Source organism: Aptenodytes forsteri, unplaced genomic scaffold, assembly GCF_000699145.1.
Source record: "Aptenodytes forsteri isolate BGI_AS27 unplaced genomic scaffold, ASM69914v1 Scaffold15, whole genome shotgun sequence".
NCBI classification, from domain to species: Eukaryota; Metazoa; Chordata; class Aves; order Sphenisciformes; family Spheniscidae; genus Aptenodytes; species Aptenodytes forsteri.
In genome coordinates this window covers 26010876-26030833 of record NW_008795129.1, presented here as the reverse complement: position 1 = coordinate 26030833, position 19958 = coordinate 26010876, and the positions used below count along the sequence as shown (strand labels likewise).

The window sequence follows — 19958 nt, the reverse complement described above, 5'->3', positions numbered from 1 at the left end:
TTTGACTTCTTTGTGGCGATTTTGGGGGGAAAAAAAATGATAATATGAATTTTTTTTTTTTTTTTTTTACTTGAATATTTCTGAGAATCAAGGCAAAAATAACATATTCAACTGCTAAATCTGAACTAATGTGTCCTCACACATACTGCAATTTTATTTTTTTAAACCAAGAGAGTCCAAGTGCATTAATCAGTTAGATGTCACAGTTGGCTCCAAGAAATGGGTCTCTTGATCCTTTCAGATTAACAGAAAGTGTTAATTGCTGAGCTATCTGATAAATACAACCAACAGGATGAAATTGCATTACAGTTCTTTCCCCTATTTCACTTGCCATTTCTCAAACCCATAAATGGTTGTACTTCTACCATTTCTAGACTAGCCACTGCTGCACATTTGAAAATTCCCTACTTAATTCTTCCACACCATGAAAGTTACTGTTATTAAAAAATAAGAACCCACCCAGATGCCATACTAGGTTTCTCACTCAATCTTGCTCCAATGTTGGGCTAGGATATAACTACATACTGGCTTCAAAAACTAAAAATAATTGTTAGCACCGATCGTCTGAGAGGATCCCGAATAGCACTATACCTGTTAGTAGCACAAATCATAGGGTTTCTTAGCTGTAAAAGTTGAATTTCTGGACGTATGTATCCAATAAGATCAAGACAGTTTGAGGGTAGTTTCACTTGAGAGTGCTGATGCTAGCCCATCCCACTAAAGTTGTGACAAAGTACCAACTTGTTAATTTACTTCCTATTCTTCATAAATATGTAATAAAGACTCATCACTTCAATGTTCTGACATACTTGCATTAGGAAGCTAGCATGTGAGCTATAATTCTCAAGCACCTGCCCTGTTTCTATGATGCCATATAATATCAGTGACTTGCCAAAAAGCAATACCAGGAATTTGCTGAGTTTGAGAAGATGAATAAATGCCAAAGAAGTTGCTTCTTCACCCTCATTACAGGAAAGAAATACCAGTCCTGAACTCTTTAAGTGTCCTTCTTTTGAGTATCGCAGTGTTCTCAAACCTGCTTGTTATTGATTCAAGTTTTGAATTAAAATTCAATGAAAGCTTGACATACTGGATTTAAATTTAAGGGGAACGCATCACAGGTACCTGGACTGGCAATTTGCTACTTCATTTCAGTCATCTTGCTACAGTCATTCTTCCTGACCCAGTAAGTTTACATCCTTCTCATAACAAAATCCTTATCAAATTACATCAGCGGTATTTGTCAAGGCAACAACAATCAGGGACCATCATAAGAAATATGAAACTACATGTGTCCGTCTCTATCAACTCCACAGCAGCAACATCAGCAGAACAGATGAGTTGACTGTTTACGAACACCCCGTCTATTCTGAAGTGTAAAGGTCAGCATATCACTCGCGTAATACAGCAGCAGCAGCGAGCACTGCAATTAGGGCAGCTAACGGTTGCCACTGCAGTCATACCCTTAACTGGGGTTTTGGAAACGGCGCTATTGCTGTTCCATACTGAGACTGCCGAAGAAAAAAGTCCAGTCATTAACATCTCCTGTTACCATCGTAAAGACAACCGCGTGAAATTGTAACTTAGAAACACAATCCCTAACACTGTTTGCAAAGTGTTTTAATTGCAGAAAGCCTGTGCCACCCTGCCTGGAACTGCAAAGATGAATAAGGAGGCTGACCATGGCCCCCGTTTGGCACGGCTGCTGGTGAGCTTACACATGCCAGGGGTCCACTTGTCCAAGGTTTTCATTGAATTATAGTTCTCTCAACATCTCCTTAATAGTTTAAAACTTCCTGTATTTGTTTTACTGGTTTCGGCATGTTTATTTAAAAGGAAACAATCCATTGTACGTTAAGAATATGGGAAAAGATATGAATAGTAAAGGTAATGCATTTGTGCACATATACTTCGGTGTGGAGAGTAATTTTCCAACATTATGCAGCTAGTCTTAGATGAGAAAGCCATTTCTTCCACTTAATGTTTTAAAGCAGAGAAAAATGTAAGGACTGGAAAAAACACAGGATCCATGCAATCAAAATACAAGTCTAAAAGCCTACTCCTGTTAATATCTTGATTAACCATCTATATTTTCACCTTCCAAATGAACAGTGGCTTCTACTGTTTCAAGAGAAAAAAGAATTTATGTACTACAAATAATTTCAGTGTGGGGAGGAAAGAAGGAAAGAGGTACACACACATTTCATACCCAGAAATAGTTTAATATACTGGAATAAAAATTATACAGTATGAGAAACATTTAATTCTTAGTCTTTTTGCTTATTATGAAATGTTTGATTTCTTTCAAAGCTAAAATACAGATTTTTCTAAAAGTTGTTTCCTTCTTTTGAACAAAAGAGACCAAAGACTTCCAACTAAACATAATGGAGTGAACTCTAAAGCTATAAGGATGCCCTGATCCAAACAGGTCCCTACAGTTTTGACATCTTGATCTGGACTGCTGAAGCTGTGAGAAAGTTGTCCTGGAACCCAGGGCAGGGCTTCTCTTTGTCTAACAAAAGAAGAGAAGGTGGCTGCTGCCCTCTGCAACCCACACTCACAGGGCAGTCCTACCAACATCACTCACTGCTTAATGAAAAAATAATTTCTGAACAAGGTAACACACATTTCCTGTATCGTTACACTTGAACATCACACATAGCATCCTTCAAACATATGGAAAACTGTTAGTCTAAAGAAAGCTGAGTGCCCCCCAGTTTTTAAATTGAGGCAAAAGTTAAATTTTGAGGAATAAAAAAGGTGTTGTATTAGTTGCTTAAATTCAAGAAAGTCTTGAAACAAACCCACCATCATGGTAGCTAATCAGATTTAATTCTGTCAATATAATCTGCTAACAAGCAAAATAACATTTAAAATTACATTTGATGTTTTAAAAAACAAGTCCTTTATATACTGCATCAGGTTCTTGTGAACTAGTGTTCATCACCACCCATCTGGACATAAGCCACTTCTTACCCCCACACATCCCACAATAACTGTATATACTGCGTGTATTTCTTCTTCCTGTAGCATCCAAAGCAAACTTTCAGCTTGCCAGAAAAATGCACCATGTATCAGGTCCATATATTTTTGTCTGTGCTGCAACAGTAATAAACACCTCCACAGCCGAAGAACAGGACTGTAATCCAGATAAGGCTTTTAAACAAAAGCTGCACTGAAATATACTGCATTAAATGTGCACGTTTTCTCTCGTGCCACATGAAATGCTGCCAAACTGGCCATTTCCTGGGGTAAAGCCGATTCCAACCTTCCAGTAGCCTTTTGCTAGAAACCTGTTCTGCACCTCTCTGGCTAACAACCACTGCCATGGCTTGGAGAGCTATAGCAGCTAACAGCCTTGCTTCTGCCATCCACAGCGCTCAAAAAAAAAAAAGTGACTCCCCAGAAAACAATTTGCCAACCTTGCCCCAATGCCTTCCCCCACAGCTTGGGAAGAACAGTATTTCTCAGCCCTCCCACCTGCTCCCCACAGAAATACCGCAGCGCAGGAGGGCTAGCAGAAGGCTTCCCAGGGACCCCCCCATGCTGCTTTTCAGCAGCCACAACTACTCATCTCCTGGATTCCTGTGCAAAAATCATCGTATTTCCAACCTCTGGCTGGCACATCATATTTATGCCATTAGCATGCAATTTCGTATTTTAAAACAGAATTAAAACATTCAGTTCTCATTATGAAACACAGCAGCCTGGATCTTCTCCAGTACTCTACTAATATCTCCAATGCTTCTCTAAGTAAATCTAACCCTGGTTAAGCCAAATCTGTAACTTCAGAGGGTGTGAAAACAAGATCTACTCTCATTTCCTTTCCAAACCCGCTCTAGCCAAGAAACGTCAGACAGACGGTAAGCAAATCCAGGGTTAGTTTGGGGTGATACAACAATTTCTTTACCTTCCAGAGAACTAATCCCAAAAAAATTGTGAAGGTACAGAATTAAATTGCATATTTTGAACATATACAAATATACAGTGGCACAGCAGTCACTAAAAATCAGTCCCCATCTTCGCTTATCAAAAGGTCCACTTCACAGAAGCCCCTGACAAACCAGACCGATACATGTTCATGTACAGAGAGCGACATTTACTTTCTACGGCATTTTAAAAGTATTCGACGAGCAAACACATAATTCCTTACAAAACAATCAAAGACAACAAAAGCAAGTTTCTGTTGTCCCATTGTATTATACTACTAATCCTCTTTGGATGGCAATCAAAAGACCCCAAAATGCCAAGCTATAAAAGTGTATTTCCAAGCAGTGGTAGCCTCTGGCTCTTTGGCTACATCTTCAGTCGGTTGCTTTGGCAGACAGGAGTAATCGCGGTCTGTCAAATGGCAAATTCCCAGTGTACTTACCAGGGCTACCTCAGACTTCTTTATTTTACTTAAAGAATGATATTTTAATTGTAATAAAACAATTTTTTCTCCTTTAGAAGAGGCAGGTAGGTTATTACTATTGCATTCCAGACTGCATTCAAGTGCGTTTTCCTACTTCATCTATTGCCCACATGCCAAGCTTTGATCTGAGACATTAGTAGCAGCAGATACTTAAACACAAGACCTCAGTGGACTCTTTAAACAGAAATTCAAATATACTATTTCCTCCAATACCTCTCCAAACCCAAGTAAACAAACACATTTTGTACCTTCCCCCAGCTCTTACTTATATAGGAAACTTAAATGCTATGCAAGTGCAGCAGCCACTGCTGTGGCCACATAGCAGTTTAAACCACATATACTGTAGAATATTTATGTCATCATTTTATATCATTAACATGAAGCTAAGATGAACATTTTGAAAAAAGTCAAGTGTTTATATGCAGCATACAAGTAAAATGCCATTAGAAAATGTGGTATTAATAAGCTATACAAATTAGTGGTTGTGGTGGGTCAGCATCAACGTTGCAGGACTGGGTCATGCCATCCCTAGGATGCATCTTGGTGCCCAGCAAAAAAAAGGAAGTGAAACAGCCTGACAAGCTTAGAGACACCCAGTTACTTTAGGATATCTTGTTTGAAATGGTGGGCTGCCTAGAGATAACATAATTAATCAGAGCAGAATTGGACAAGAAATAAAGTGCCAAGAACAGGAAAAAACAGACAGGACAGGGCTAGATATTTCTGTAATAATCAAATTATACCACCAATAGCAAAGACAGAAGTCATAATTATGTACATTCCCTGCTGTTAGGAGGTACCTGTAAATCCCACCAGCACTCATCCTGTAAGCCACACTGCTTGGTGCATCTACCATGGAGATGTAGAAGCATGTTGTCATTCTTAACTTAGTGATGGACCCACAAATGGATTAAGCACCCCCTTATTTTTAGACTGGAAATCATATGCCAGAAGATTCAATTAGAAGCACTGTACAATGCACTACAAAGCTATGTTATACTTTGTTCAGTTGTTCACTGTTTTAACATGTAATCACACATAATAAAACACTAACTCATAATTAAGGAATTTGTCACCAAACAATTAAAGAAACAAATACCATGCTAAAGAATCAAAGATGAAGAATGTGGTCTCTAACAATTAGAGGGTCCCCAAAATTAGTATCTAGTTGTTACTGGTTTGAGGTTTAACAAGTCTCACACAAAGGAAAACAAATGATCACAGCTGTCTGGATTTTCCAGAAGTGTTCATCACTTCAAAAAATAAACTCAAGATATTAGTCAACATTTCAAGATCTACTCCTTAATTACCATTGAAGTGCTTGCTGTAAAAGTGTGTACATACTTCTAATAAGAGGAGGTTATACTTTGAGGCACTGAGAAATACGAAGTTTACCTGCCAAAATCACCACTTGATGTATATGCATCCATACATACGTATAGCAAGACTGTAGCGCACTACTGTTACAGGGTTCAGCTGTGTATGTAAATATATGGCAACTACTCTAATACAAGGAAAAGAGATGAAAGTTTAATCAAATGAGACTCGTATCAGGTTCAGGGGAACTGAAAATGGGCTAAAAATGAAAAAATCTAGCAGAAGAATGACTTTAATATTAGGTAACATTTCAAATTTTTATCACCTAAATCCACAAAATTCTTGATCTGTTCCTTCCTGCGTTCTCTGCAGAGCTGAAGTCAGGACCAGCTAAATAAAAGATAATGCAACTAGGCATAACACAATAAAAGATATTACCTTCACAATGCATTATTGCTGCCAATTATAAGAATCACTTCAACTTAATTTCAAAGGCACAATCACCCTCAACTGTAACAGTCTCTTTTTTAAATTTCAAACAGTATTACATTAAGGCAATAACTCACCTTCCAGCTATAATATCAGTCTCCCTTATTGCAAAAATACATTTCATAAATACTTCTCATCGACAAGTCAAGCTAATTCAAGTTAATTTTATTGTATTTTGGTGCTATCTCACATTTGTGTGCAATTACCTTTATCATTTTATTGCCGTGCCAGAAAGTAATCAGAACAATTATTTGAAAAAGGAGGTATATAAATTCTAAATCACACTTGCTGGCATTTTTGATAAAATAGCAGCTTTATCTCAGAAAGTGGCAGGGACATCGGATAAATCATGCATCAGTCAAGTGTAGCTGACCCCCAAGTGCATTGCACAATATCAGGAGTGCTTCAAAAGAAACTTTCCTATATAATCCATCATTCTTTATAATACCAAAAGCTATACCTGTGAAAAGTAGGAGCTAGAGAATAATAACAAAATAAATCTAAGCAATATGAACAAAACCATTAATAGTGCTCCTTTTTAAGCTGAAGGAGAGTCAGGAATCTGAACTGTGTTCAAGGAAAGAATTTCACTGAAATTTTTAAAGTGAGTAGAACAGCTTTAAACAAATGAAGCAGCAAACTGTGTATTAAGAATGTGCTAAAAATACATCTACAGGAAAATAAATGCACACAAAAGACAGGTGTCCAAGACTTGTACAAAAATACAAGATTATAGTCTTGGCATACACATCTGAATTTTCCTATCGTTATCAATCTTGGTTTGATTCAGGACAGCATGGACAAGCGCTTCACTGTATTAACAGAGAGCAAAGCATTACAGTTAGTACAAGAATCTGTTTACTAAGTTTAAATTTAATAACTATAAGAAATCCAGAGAGGAACAGAATTGCATTTAGAATTAAATTTCGCATGAAAAATGACAAAGTGGCAATTTTTCTAAGAACACCAGAAACCCAAAAAACTCCTAAATACAGAGCCATTCCTGATGTATGCTCACGCACATAACCACAACCACGTTTCAGCCTCTTCCACACAAACCCAACATATATCTTTGATCACCGCAACACGGCTGCAAAATCAGGGATCAAGTGGGAGACAAATACAGCGATTGTGGAAAATGCCCACGTCCGGCTGCTTTCAGAAACCATTTTTCAGCAACCTGCTTAAAAACTGTTCAGCACGTTACATCGGTGATAATTGGTTTCTGCAAAAACCATATGCCAGGCATATATTGTGTGTCACACCAATGTGTGGTTGTGCCCAAAGTAAAACTGTAAACTAATCACACACTATAAATATCACTAAAGAAACATGAGCTACATTACATACATATTTAATATGCATCCAGAATGGGAGGTAACAGTAGCAGAGGAGCCTGGGCTGAGTCTGCACAGCCCCCAGGCAGACCCCTGCTCCCCACGGCAGATGGGGCAGCAAGAGTTCACGTGTTTTACCTTAAACGTGCTTTTCCACATATCAAAAGGGGAAAACTCCCCTAACAGCTAATGTTGCACCTTTCAACTAGAAGTGAGAGTCGGAGAAATGAAAAGGTTAGATAATAAATTATTAGTTTCGTGTCGCTTGCCAGCTATATCACACCTAGCTTTGAATGAGAGGGAACTAGTGATTCTTCCTACTATGCCCAGTTGTGCAGAAGATAATCAAATATTTCTCTGCCATTATGCCAGATACCTGCTAAAAGATGTTTGCAACTGGAAGATATATAAATATGACAGATGATTGTTTAATAGAAAAAAAGGAAGCAAGAATTTATTTTCCTGAATTTCTTCCTCAACCATTCCATTTTAAAAAATAAGAACAATTTTCCTTTGTGGAAGAGAGAAAGAAAATCTTCTACAGAGGGGTAGAAGACACAGAATATGCCAAAATACTACTTTTCTGAGCCACGTTACATTACGTAAAGCAGACTAAAACCACAAGAGATGCCACTGTTAAAGACATTTTTAACAGTGATAGAAGTTGCCAGCAGGTTAGGTTAGATATGCAAGTTTGATAGTACTAGAAATATTTTCCTAGAGGAGCATTACTAATGTTATAGTTATTCCACAGAAAAAACGTATTCTTGTCTTCAAAGTTCATTTTAATTATTTGAAGAATGGTTATTGTCCACAGAAAAAACGTATTCTTGTCTTCAAAGTTCATTTTAATTATTTGAAGAATATGGTTATTGACTTAAAAGTGTGTTGATGCCTTTCTTTCAGTAAATTGTTCTGAATTTCCTGACAGAGTTGTTTTCTTATTTTACTATAAAGTTACTGCCCTACACTTATTTCATTGAAGCATCAAGCCTCAAAATTAAGCCTGTTTGTTTTTCAATAAATGAGGTACTTATTAGGAATTCAAAGCAAACAGCTAACTTATAACTGAAAATGAGGCATTGTCTTGTTAGTTTATGCTCTGTGGCAGATAGATACGTGATGGGGAAAGGTCCACTGATGCCTGTTACCAACCATGTAACAGAGCTACAGAGATTTACAATGCAGCATCAATCTTGTCAACTGGATTCTTAATACTGACTGCTGGACACTGGGGAAAAAAAAACTATGTTACATAAACTCTTTTGTAATGCCGGACTTTCAATGTACAGCTAAATGCAAGGATATTTTACTAGAAACTTACGTTTGGAACAAGCCTTGATGCCATGGTAGATGAAAGGTCTCCACCTGTAAGGAAAAAATTCTCAGATTGAGATTTAATTTGAATTCCACAGGAAGAATAGTACATGTCAATAGTCTCATTTCCCTTATAACCAACTCTATATCATTTTTTTTAAATGGGCTCTAAGTTTCAGTATCTATAATTTCAAAAGGGAGTTTGATTTTTTTTTTAACAAGCAACCAGGAATTTTAACGTTCATTAGGTCATCTACTGCTTGTTAGAAGCCAAACAAAAAACCAACAGATGGCACACTGAAGACTTCTTCCGTAACAGGCACTACACAGCTCTGATCTTTTGAATAAGAATGCCTTAAAAGATATAGTATGAATTTAAGAAATATTTGTACAGGCAGTAATGCACTTCTGAGTTACTTAATAAAATAAACAGCCTTTTGTGATTTAAGAAATAACACATTTTAAGGCATGAAAGCAACTGACTGACTTAGTTATATTCTAGGTTTAAAAGTGCAGATTGCAAAACACTAAGAAACCACCTAAGAAATGTTAACTTCAGTTATAATAATTCTGGTCTTAAACAGTATCATTATTTATATATCATTAAACAAAAATACAACAGGTTCCTCTTTGCTCTCCCCTTTGAAATAAAGGATGATTGCTATTTCCTTGGCATTTACTTAGTTTTCCCCCCTCTATTTTCTTTTCAGTGCTATTTAGCTAAGATCACTGTATCTTTGCAAAGATGTGCTAAAAACATTACATTTTTGAAAATCAGGGAGATTATCTGACAAAGCTCAGCCTCTGAGTCCTGACTCATAGCCAACCTCAATGGGAACTCTTCCACTTAAGTCAGGGAACTCACTACTCCACAGGAGAGGATAACTGTATCCACCTAAGAAATGATCTCTCTCTTAAAAGAAATGATACGAACATCCGCGGCTTTCCAAGTCCTCTCAAACACATCAAGCCTTGAAGTCCAAGGCAGTAACAGAACAGAGCTGCTTCCAAACTGCTTACAAGAAAACAGTAATATTTAATCTTAATATTACACCTTAATTATGTTAAAAGTTTAAAATTAAGATCCTGAATAATGAGTATTTTAAATATACTAACAATCATACCTTTGCAAGGTAGGCATTGTGAAGATCACTCATTCCATTTTTAAATGTGAATAAGTCAGGCAGATGAGCAATCTAATATAATATTACTTAAAATATCTGTGATAGAGCTAAAAATAAAATAGCAATTTATTTCTATTGTCAGTTCAGAGCTTTAACTTTCAAAGTGCGCAGCAACAGTCAGCTTTTTTCAGATTTTTCTGAAGGGTAAAGCTCGAATATTTGTCTCAAATATCAGATTTATCCAGAAGCTAGTTTCAAACCTGGGCCAAAGATCAAAGAGAAGTACAGTGTGTCAGTGCGCTGAATTAAGCCAATGTTACATAGAGATACCCAGGAGTATGAATCTGTCCTCTGCCTTTGCTACACTTCCCCAGGAGGCCAAGGAGTAGAGAAGCTGCTGAGATGGCAGGAGATGGTGTGCCAAGATGGCAGCCTGGCATCCCCCGTGTTATCAGGAAGGCAAGCCACCAGCATGCCTCCGTCCCATCCACTCTTCCAGGCAAAGTAAGAATCAGCCACCATCAAAATGCCACTCGTACAGTGGCAGGCAACCCAAGGAAGGCTCATCTACCACCTCTACAAGAAAAGGGAAACCCAAAGCCTTTCTCTGAAATACCTGCATCTTTTGCAACCTGAGTATGGTTAAAGTCTGGACACATTTGTATGAAGGACTGGCAGCTATGCGCTTTTGCTTCACTTCCACCAAGTATTAAATAATTACCATTTAACAGTTACTTATGCCCCTCTTCCCATCTCCTACCGGCTGATCTGATGGCACACGCTGCTTTGGATTCTGGTGAGATCCACTTGCTCCCCACGTTCCCATTGGGAAATAAAGTGTTTCCAAGATAGCAGCTGCTCATGGGTGGATGAAGGGCTGCTCCATCAGGTCAGCCAGACAACAAGCATTCATACTGACTGAAGGAGCTCAGAGCCCAGCAGACATCTCTGGGACAAAACTGGTCAGGAGACATCCCTTTTCATAACAAATTTTTGTTTTATATTTATTTGCAACACAGTCTCTCTCCCTATGAAAGAAACCGTGCCAAATGCCAAAATCAAGTTAAATTTCAAGTTGTTTTAAATAGCATCTAACTTGTGCTGACAACAGCAGTTTAATTGCTAGCCAGGTTCCACATGATACATTAATGTTTATCTAAACATCTCTGAAGCACCCCCATAAGGATGCTCATACTTTTAAGTGCAATCTGCGCACAGCTCAAGAGTAAATCACGATCAGTCACCAGCAATTTCTTCAATAGTTTTAGGCAATTCCCCTTGACATTTCCTCAATACTACAGTCTCTAAAAAGCATGAGTAAAGATACCCAACGTATACAGCATAGGAAAACTTTACACCCATCTGTGTTTGCTAAGGTCTTCACAAATGGTATTTTTGACCTGCTGAACCAGAGAATACAAACTGACTTTGAGTGTAAGCACACACAGCTCACGAGGGATGCAATGCCTGGTGGAGAAACTAAGCCCAGCTTTGAGGAGATTAGACTTCGAGGAGATTAGGAAAAGGCTTCCAGCTTTAAGAGAAAGGATTCTTACAAAAGGACTAGCTAGTACCTCACAAGCACAACAGTTGCTCGCTCCCTGCTGTAAGTCCCAAGAAACAGGGTGATACACTGGGGGAAGTCCTTACGACCACCGAGACCCTGGTGAGGTTGGTGGCTGAGGAGGACAAATTAACCAAAAGGCTCCACAGTGCCTAAGGAGAGCTGGAGATTGTGTTCATGACCTATTTCTGCCCCAGGTTGAGCTCAACCATCTGCTAGTCCAGAATGGCTTTCCTCTGATGACAAGTAACTTGGGCAAAGCCAGTAATGCCCAAGCCATGGTGCTTAGAAGACTACCTGTAGCTAGATAGGGGAAAACCATACAAGACCACTGCTGTAAGTCAGAGGGCTAGGAAAGTCCAAAACATCATTCCAAAATGCATCTTAACCTTGCAAAGACTGTCTTGTTGGAAAAGGCCAATATATGCACTAACTCATTTTCACACTGAGTTGAAGGGTTCCCCTAAGGTTGATTTTGAAGGTAAGAACCCAATACCTCTTTTGAATGGCACAGGACTTGCCACTGATCAAATTCAATCATGATACCTCATTCTGGATCACATTCCAGAAACTGAGACACCAGAATGACTGGACCCATCTTAAAAGACTGAAACCTTATTGTTAGCAACCCCTTTACCAAAATGGAAAATTTCCTCCTGCATTTGCAGAGAGTAGGATAAACTGAAGGTATCAATTAACAAGCAGAAGTGAGGTGGTGGTGGGGGGAAGAGTAATTTGTCCCCATCCTCACTAGCTCAGAGCTGCCTGACTAGGACCAATGAAGCCCATCTCCTGTTGAACTCCTGCCTCATACCTGAGCTGTGGGATCACAGCTCCTGCCTCAGCTCCCCTTGGCCCCAAGTTTGCCAGAACTTCTGTTTCCACACAAGAGGTGTGTTGAGGCTGAAGCCATACTGACAAGCAGCCAGGCAGCAGGACACTCCTGAGACAACTGGAAGACACACAAATGCCCTCAGGTGCTGAACAGGAGCTCCTGCACAGTAGGAAATGAGATGGTACAGGAAGTTAATATATCCTAGACCCACCCTGTGAACATCCGAAACCTTTGAACATGTCAACAGAACAGAAATTTAAAGAAAAGTCAGAGATTACATCAAAAATCAGATCCTTAAAGGCCATGAAAAATTTCAGCCATATTTTGTTGATAGTCTAGAACATAAGTCCTTGGGTTTTAAGATACCTTCCTGTTTACTTTCATAGAACTGCAGCCTGAAAAGTACATGTGATGGCAGCACTACGGTAAGAACTCAGATTCATAAAAAGTATTTTTCTCAGTTCATCAACTTTTAAACACTAAAGGAAGGATCTCCTTGAAAGACAAGTCCTCAGGATCAGCAGAATGTAATACTCTCTGGTTTCAGTACTAAAATTTAAAAACAGCTATTATATCAAGTCACTATATGAATAAAATTCCATATGAAAACATTTAAAGTACATTAGATTTTTGGTCAAGATGAAAGACTGAAAAAAACTCAAGCAATCTATTCTAATTGGGTTCCCATGGTAACTGTACAATTGGGTTTTTCAGTATAACATCCCAAAGGCCCAATGCACACTTGTAAAATATACTTCAAACAGCCTGAATTGTTTTTACATTACAGCACTCCCAGGAAGATCAATTACTATACATCCCCACCCTAACTATTAGTGGCTGGAGATGTTAACACTATTACTCCTGAGACAACTGGAAGACACACAAATGCCCTCAGGTGCTGAACAGGAGCTCCTGCACAGTAGGAAATGAGATGGTACAGGAAGTTAATATATCCTAGACCCACCCTGTGAACATCCGAAACCTTTGAACATGTCAACAGAACAGAAATTTAAAGAAAAGTCAGAGATTACATCAAAAATCAGATCCTTAAAGGCCATGAAAAATTTCAGCCATATTTTGTTGATAGTCTAGAACATAAGTCCTTGGGTTTTAAGATACCTTCCTGTTTACTTTCATAGAACTGCAGCCTGAAAAGTACATGTGATGGCAGCACTACGGTAAGAACTCAGATTCATAAAAAGTATTTTTCTCAGTTCATCAACTTTTAAACACTAAAGGAAGGATCTCCTTGAAAGACAAGTCCTCAGGATCAGCAGAATGTAATACTCTCTGGTTTCAGTACTAAAATTTAAAAACAGCTATTATATCAAGTCACTATATGAATAAAATTCCATATGAAAACATTTAAAGTACATTAGATTTTTGGTCAAGATGAAAGACTGAAAAAAACTCAAGCAATCTATTCTAATTGGGTTCCCATGGTAACTGTACAATTGGGTTTTTCAGTATAACATCCCAAAGGCCCAATGCACACTTGTAAAATATACTTCAAACAGCCTGAATTGTTTTTACATTACAGCACTCCCAGGAAGATCAATTACTATACATCCCCACCCTAACTATTAGTGGCAGGAGATGTTAACACTATTGGCCATATTAACATAAGTCATGTAAAAAAACACCACATATCACCATCATTATATAAAGCTAATTACACACTTCAGATTCATCAAACATGTTCTGAGTAATAAACCAATACTAGTCTTGTCACAAGATCATGTTTACTGAATGTTAGAAATCAACCCCAAATATATGCCAAACCATTTTGCTTCTCATATTGATTTCAAGGATAAACAGAATCAATCATTAATAATTACATTATAAGATGACCCATAGGGTTAATCATATTCTTAGAAACTCTCACTATGGAATCAAATATAGCTGCACAAAAAGACAACTGAAAAGCATTCAAATTGAGGCCATACGCATTACCAATAATATAAAACAAGGTGCATTCACTAACATGAAACTCGCAATTGGTGAAAAGAAAATAGTACTATTGTTCTATTTAAAAACCCACAAGCATTTATTAAAAAAAGTTTCTCTCAGATTAAGCACTTTGCCTTTTTGGGCCTCAATTTCACCTTCTGAAAGCCCAACACTGGCTGTAGACCCAGCTTGTCCTTCCAGACAAGCCTTCCATCCAACTGCCTAAGCCTCAAAGCTAAAAGAAGATAATGACCCACGCCCACTGTAAGTAGGATTCAAAACCGACTAATTCATTTTTATTTCCAGGGGGAAAAAAGCACAAAAAAACCTGTGGCCAGTTTGAATGGAGTCAGTCTCATTTCTCAGTCAACCAACCAGAAATCTTGGTATTTCATGGACTGAAGTCAGCAAATAACCAGAGGTATTTCTGGTGTCAACAGAAGACTGTGCAAGGGATTTCCCTTTTCTCCCCACCCTTCCCACTACATTATATTTGATCATACTAAACTTCAATGGAGCAAGATGAAGGGAAAATGAAGTTGTATAAATTGTTTCTCCAGGACACTGCTGACAGTCTAAAAATGTACTGTCAACATAGCCAGCACACTGCTGCCAAAGCAAGTTTGTGCGTTTCATGTGTATTTTTAGATGCTGTACATTCCATCTTGGGGTTTTTTATATGTGAAACAGAAAAATTAATCTTTTAACAGAGCCTTCAGTATACTTTACGTGTTTATTAAAAAGTTTAACTACAGACCTTTTGCATACTTGAATGTTCAAACAACCAAAGATAATGTTATCGTTTGCATTGTACTGACTGATCTAAAGCAGTCAGATAATTTAAATATTATTGAATGATGATTATGCAGCAACATTTACAAGACAGCACTAATACTTGCTACCTGCTAATGCAGAGTTACCTGGAGGGAGTTAAATTCGCAGTTGGAGCATGTAGATGGCATGATTCAGAAAACAAAGCAAATCTGACTTCAGCGGGCTGTGCTACTAATATATGTAATATATAATAATACTACCTTACTAAAATACCAATTTCATTAATCTGATCATAATGCATTAAACAGCAGCATTTGAATATAATAATTAAAACCTGAAAATGCACCCATCAGACCAGAAGCCCATCTCTTCAGTATCCCATCTTCAACAGCACCAACAGCATGTAGCTATGAGTACTATAAAAACAAGGCGAAGCATTTAGTGATTTTTACTGGCATACCGCCATGCCCCCCAAAAATGTGGGATTCAAACTTCCCAAGTCTCAAGTAGGATTTCTGAATGTAGAATAAAAGTTAGCTTCTGAGCCCAAACCCAGCATCTCCAGCTGCCTATTCCAAGACCCACAGCTCAGCTACACGCTGGGCAGTGAACACAGTGCGATCTGAACCGACACCTGCTGCTTCTCTGGATGTCATCAGCTCCTGCTTTGAGAGGCAGAATTATTCTTTTATTCCCCTTTACCAAGGGCCTGCTCAAGACTACAGGCCCTCTATCAGTAGTGCTATTTTACTACTATTTCACTTGGAAAGCAGAGAGGAAGTCAGAATCTTTGTATCAATGAACTCCCCTCTCCCTCCTTGAGATTAAAGGTGTCTTGCTCAGATATAAGTATTTTTAATCACCTTCAGAACCTCCATTGCGTTGGGAAGAATTTCAGCTGCATGTCCAAATTTTACAAGTGACTTGAAAAGATACCTGAAGTGATTTATACCATTTAATTTGGCATAATACAAATCAAAATAGATAGCAGATACTCCTGACAGACATCAGGACAGGGTGCTTTTGCTCTGCTGATACAAAATAGTAAATAAGCAAACAACTTGAAAAAGGATTAGCAAAAAGCATCAAAACAGTGACATATTTCCAAAGAAAAACTTTCACAATTACTCAACTTCCATAGAACTCCATAGCCACACAAGCTTTATTGACATTTAAATACATTTGACTTTTTTAAACAGTAGCCTGGACCACACAAGTAGATCATCAGTTTTAAAATTGCATTTTCTATTTCTGGAAAATACTTCAATACAGGTTTGGTCTGGTTTTATAGTTTGGTTGTTCCTTCAGCTGTATGTTTAACTTAATGCTGGCCCAAATGCATCTGTGCTGGTTGATAATGTTAGCTTTACAGGAGACAAAATTTAACGCAGGATTTTTTTTCTTGCATTGGGAAGGTTTTGCTCATTATACTTTCAGATAAATTAGCACAACCGAAGCCCTTGCCAGCACAGATTTGTAGGACAGCAACCTTCACAGCTATCAGCAGAGGTAAGAAACTCAAGAACTGGAAGTCTGCAGTAAGGACACCAAACCAGGCCTTTTGCTTTTTAATTATGGCATTAATGAAGAAGTTAAAGTTTGCAAAACCAGCCAAGACACATGCTGAAACCTGTCACTACCTAAAAGATTTCAAGCCTCCTGAAATTAAAACTTTGTCCCACACTTTCGCATTAGTTACATTCTCTTCACCAGTCCAGATACCTTACGAACACTTGGTAAACTAGAGAATTGCACAATCCGTCAATAAAGTAAGCGTATTTTGAACTACTGTCCATATGACTCAATTTGTCAGTAAAAACTGCCACCAGCGCTGTGCTTGCAGAAAAATGTCCATAAATGCATTATTGCGACTGGCAGATCGATGTCCATAATAAAAACAAATAGATTTAACAAGTGCTTGCTTTTACGAGTTATGCGATTGGCGGGATGTGTATTCAGCTTCTGGGACAACTTCTGGGAATGGGCAATACAGACCGGGTTAGGCACTTGCTGACTTCACCAGTGTTACAAACAGGAAGTTATTCTAACACAGGAAATCTTTAAAAGCGTTAGACTGAATACTATTGCCTTCAGGATGTATTTAGAAGTTTCACACATTCAGAATTTAACATATTGTTCTGTGAAATACAAAATGAGAGATGTTAACAACTATCCCAAGCTGTGAGGCTTTTTTTGCCTCACCCTCTTTGCAGACATTAAGTTTAATTTAGGTCAGCCGCATCCCAGGCAGAATGGCTCACTAGTCTTAAGGCTGATGTTAAACACCCCAACAAATCAGGACCTACAATTTGTTCCCACGAAGCTCTTAGAGCACTAACACCAGAACGACCATCACTGCTGAAACTACGTTTCAGTCTCCACAAGTGAAGATGTCACCCTTGGTATCAGAGATAGAAGACAGGGCTCACAGGGAAACTATGCACTGGTTAGAGTACGAGTGGGTACAGCAGCTGGCATACTGAGGTTTAATTCATAAACATCAGTAGTTTTTGTTCCCCCAAAACCCTAACTGCACAGGTAAAGAACACTACAAAAACGGTCATCCATGTCTTCGACATGTTCTTCTTTGGATTTTTTGCATCACTGTTTCTTCTAACAGTTTCCCCTGTCACCGAAGTCAGTTTAAACAGAATTTCTCTGGTGCAGCCTTTCCATCTTACCCACACTTCCCATAACAAACTTAATACTTCTTCTGCACAAGTCCTTAAATTAGCCGTTCAAGGAAACCCCGATAACCCTCCCAAAGGGCATGAGCTTCCCCTTCAGGCTACTATCCCTTTAGTGATGCCATTAACTGATTCTCTACATACGTTAAGCATTAAACAGTGGTGACAAGTTAATTACAGAGTTATCAAGAGATAAAGTAGTCACGGTAACACAAGTTGCAATATAACTACAACAGTTTCCTATAGAGCTTCTGTTCAGTTGCTGGTGTAATTGGTGTAATTAACTTGTCATGGATCAGAATGCAGATAGGAATTGCTAAAGCCACCTTGCAAGCTCACATGGCTACATCTTTTTTCCTCTGAAGCTTGAGGCTTTTGGTATTGAACTGTCCACATTTGGAACATTTCTGTTTGAAAACAAAGCAAACAAAACTTTTTACTTGGAAAAATTATGTCAGACTGACAAAACATTCACAAGAAAACAAACAAGCAACTTGGCAAATTTCACATAACTGGATGTTTTTAGAGAAGTATCCTGCATTACTGGGGGTGGTTTTTTGCCCCTGAGACAATAAGCTTTACAAACACCATAGCAGTCAAACACGCATTAAGGAACTTAAAGATGAATCAAGCCAGAGAGGGGAGGGGGACCTGTTCAAGAGGGCAAAAGCCCCAGCCCAAAATCAAGACCTGAAGAAATAACTTGGGTTTAAAACAAGATATTCTGTGGTATGTATGATTCTGTTCCGAGGTTGCAAGTGCTAGCCTTAAAAACCAGAGCTAGGTTGTCCCACTTTCACTAACCCTTCAGGTCTTGACACAAGACGCAGACATAGAGGCACATCAGCTCTGCTCACTTCTTCCTGCAGAGACCATACAGAAACATTTCCAAAGGGGTGCCTGTGCAGAGGCAGGGGAATAGAGCTGCTAGAGGAGACTTTCGGCTCACCAGACCTTCTGTGGGCTTCCACACCACAGGGCAGGGAGGCATCATAATGCGACAGGAGATCCCCTATTGTGGCTCCACTTAAGCTGCATTTCCATGCAAGCGAGGGAAGACCAAAGGCCCCAGAGGCAGTTCAAGAGGGAGAGCTCCTACACCGCCAGTTTTGGTCCCCCGTGCATTAGGGAGACAGGCAGGGCTTAGATGCCAAAACCTTCATCAGGTTCACAAGGGAACCCTGCCATCTAAACAGATCCCTCCAGAAGATAATCCTTGTCTTCTGTGCAGGGGGAGCACAAGTCTGGACACAACAGTTATGCCGTGACAGTCGAAACTAAATGTTATGCCCCAGTTTATAAAATGGAAGGCTTTCCTATGTAAAACACTGTAGAGACTGCACCTTGCCATTTAATAAGAGCTCCATTACACAAAAATATGATACAACTCAGGTTTATTTGGGAGTCAAGGGCAAAAAAAAAAAAAAAAAATCATTCTTCACATTTATTTTGCTTTAAAAATTGCGTGCAGTTACAATATCATACCTACTTTACAAACAGTTGCAGAGCTTGGCTTTTATGTCAATGGCAAAAGGACATTTTTATGTTAGTATCAATTTGACACGCATTATTTTAGTGCTGTTTCACACTAATCTGATCTGACCACAGGCTGCTGCCAGAAGGCAGGGTGTTGCCATCCATTTGCCCCTTGTACCGCTCCATACGCGGCCTGATGGAAACCAACACACTTTTGGGAGTGCCTCGGCTCCCACAGCAGGCACAAAACCGCTTCCCCTGAGCAAGGGAAGGGTTTGGCAGAGCTGGCTGGGGCAGGAGCGGCACCTAGAGCAGCTCACTACCAGTTTGGGTTAAGCTTCACAACCAACATTCCCCTGCAGGAATGACTACCGACCGACACGTGGGCCTAGTGTCTGCTCCAGCAGCAAAGGCCTGAGGACCAAAACAGGGATACTTCCTCTCCTAGGGCCTGCAGGTGTCAGTGAATATGGATACTGGGGAGCACAGAAGCCCCCGTCACTCGGTAGGCTGCAAGACTAACTAAAACCTCAGCGCAGAGGCAGGCATGAAGGGGCTGTGACCGCTTACCCCTGCCACAGCTGCTCAGGGGGACGCAGGGGCCCCCTGCCCCGGCGAGCGGCCCTGGTACGAGGCCCAGCCGGGCGGCAGCTCCCGCCGGCCCCAGCCCGGCA

General features: G+C 39.2%; 1 protein-coding gene across 1 annotated transcript in view; it reads right to left on the bottom strand.

Moving 5' to 3' along the window:
• Positions 1 to 19958, bottom strand: part of MGMT (O-6-methylguanine-DNA methyltransferase) — a 176411-nt gene that overhangs the window by 155992 nt on the left and 461 nt on the right. Inside the window, exon 2 of the mRNA XM_009277966.1 lies at positions 8882 to 8925. Coding sequence (XP_009276241.1) covers positions 8882 to 8905 — 24 coding nt within the window. The 5' untranslated portion in view covers positions 8906 to 8925. The remainder of the gene's footprint in view (positions 1 to 8881; positions 8926 to 19958) is intronic.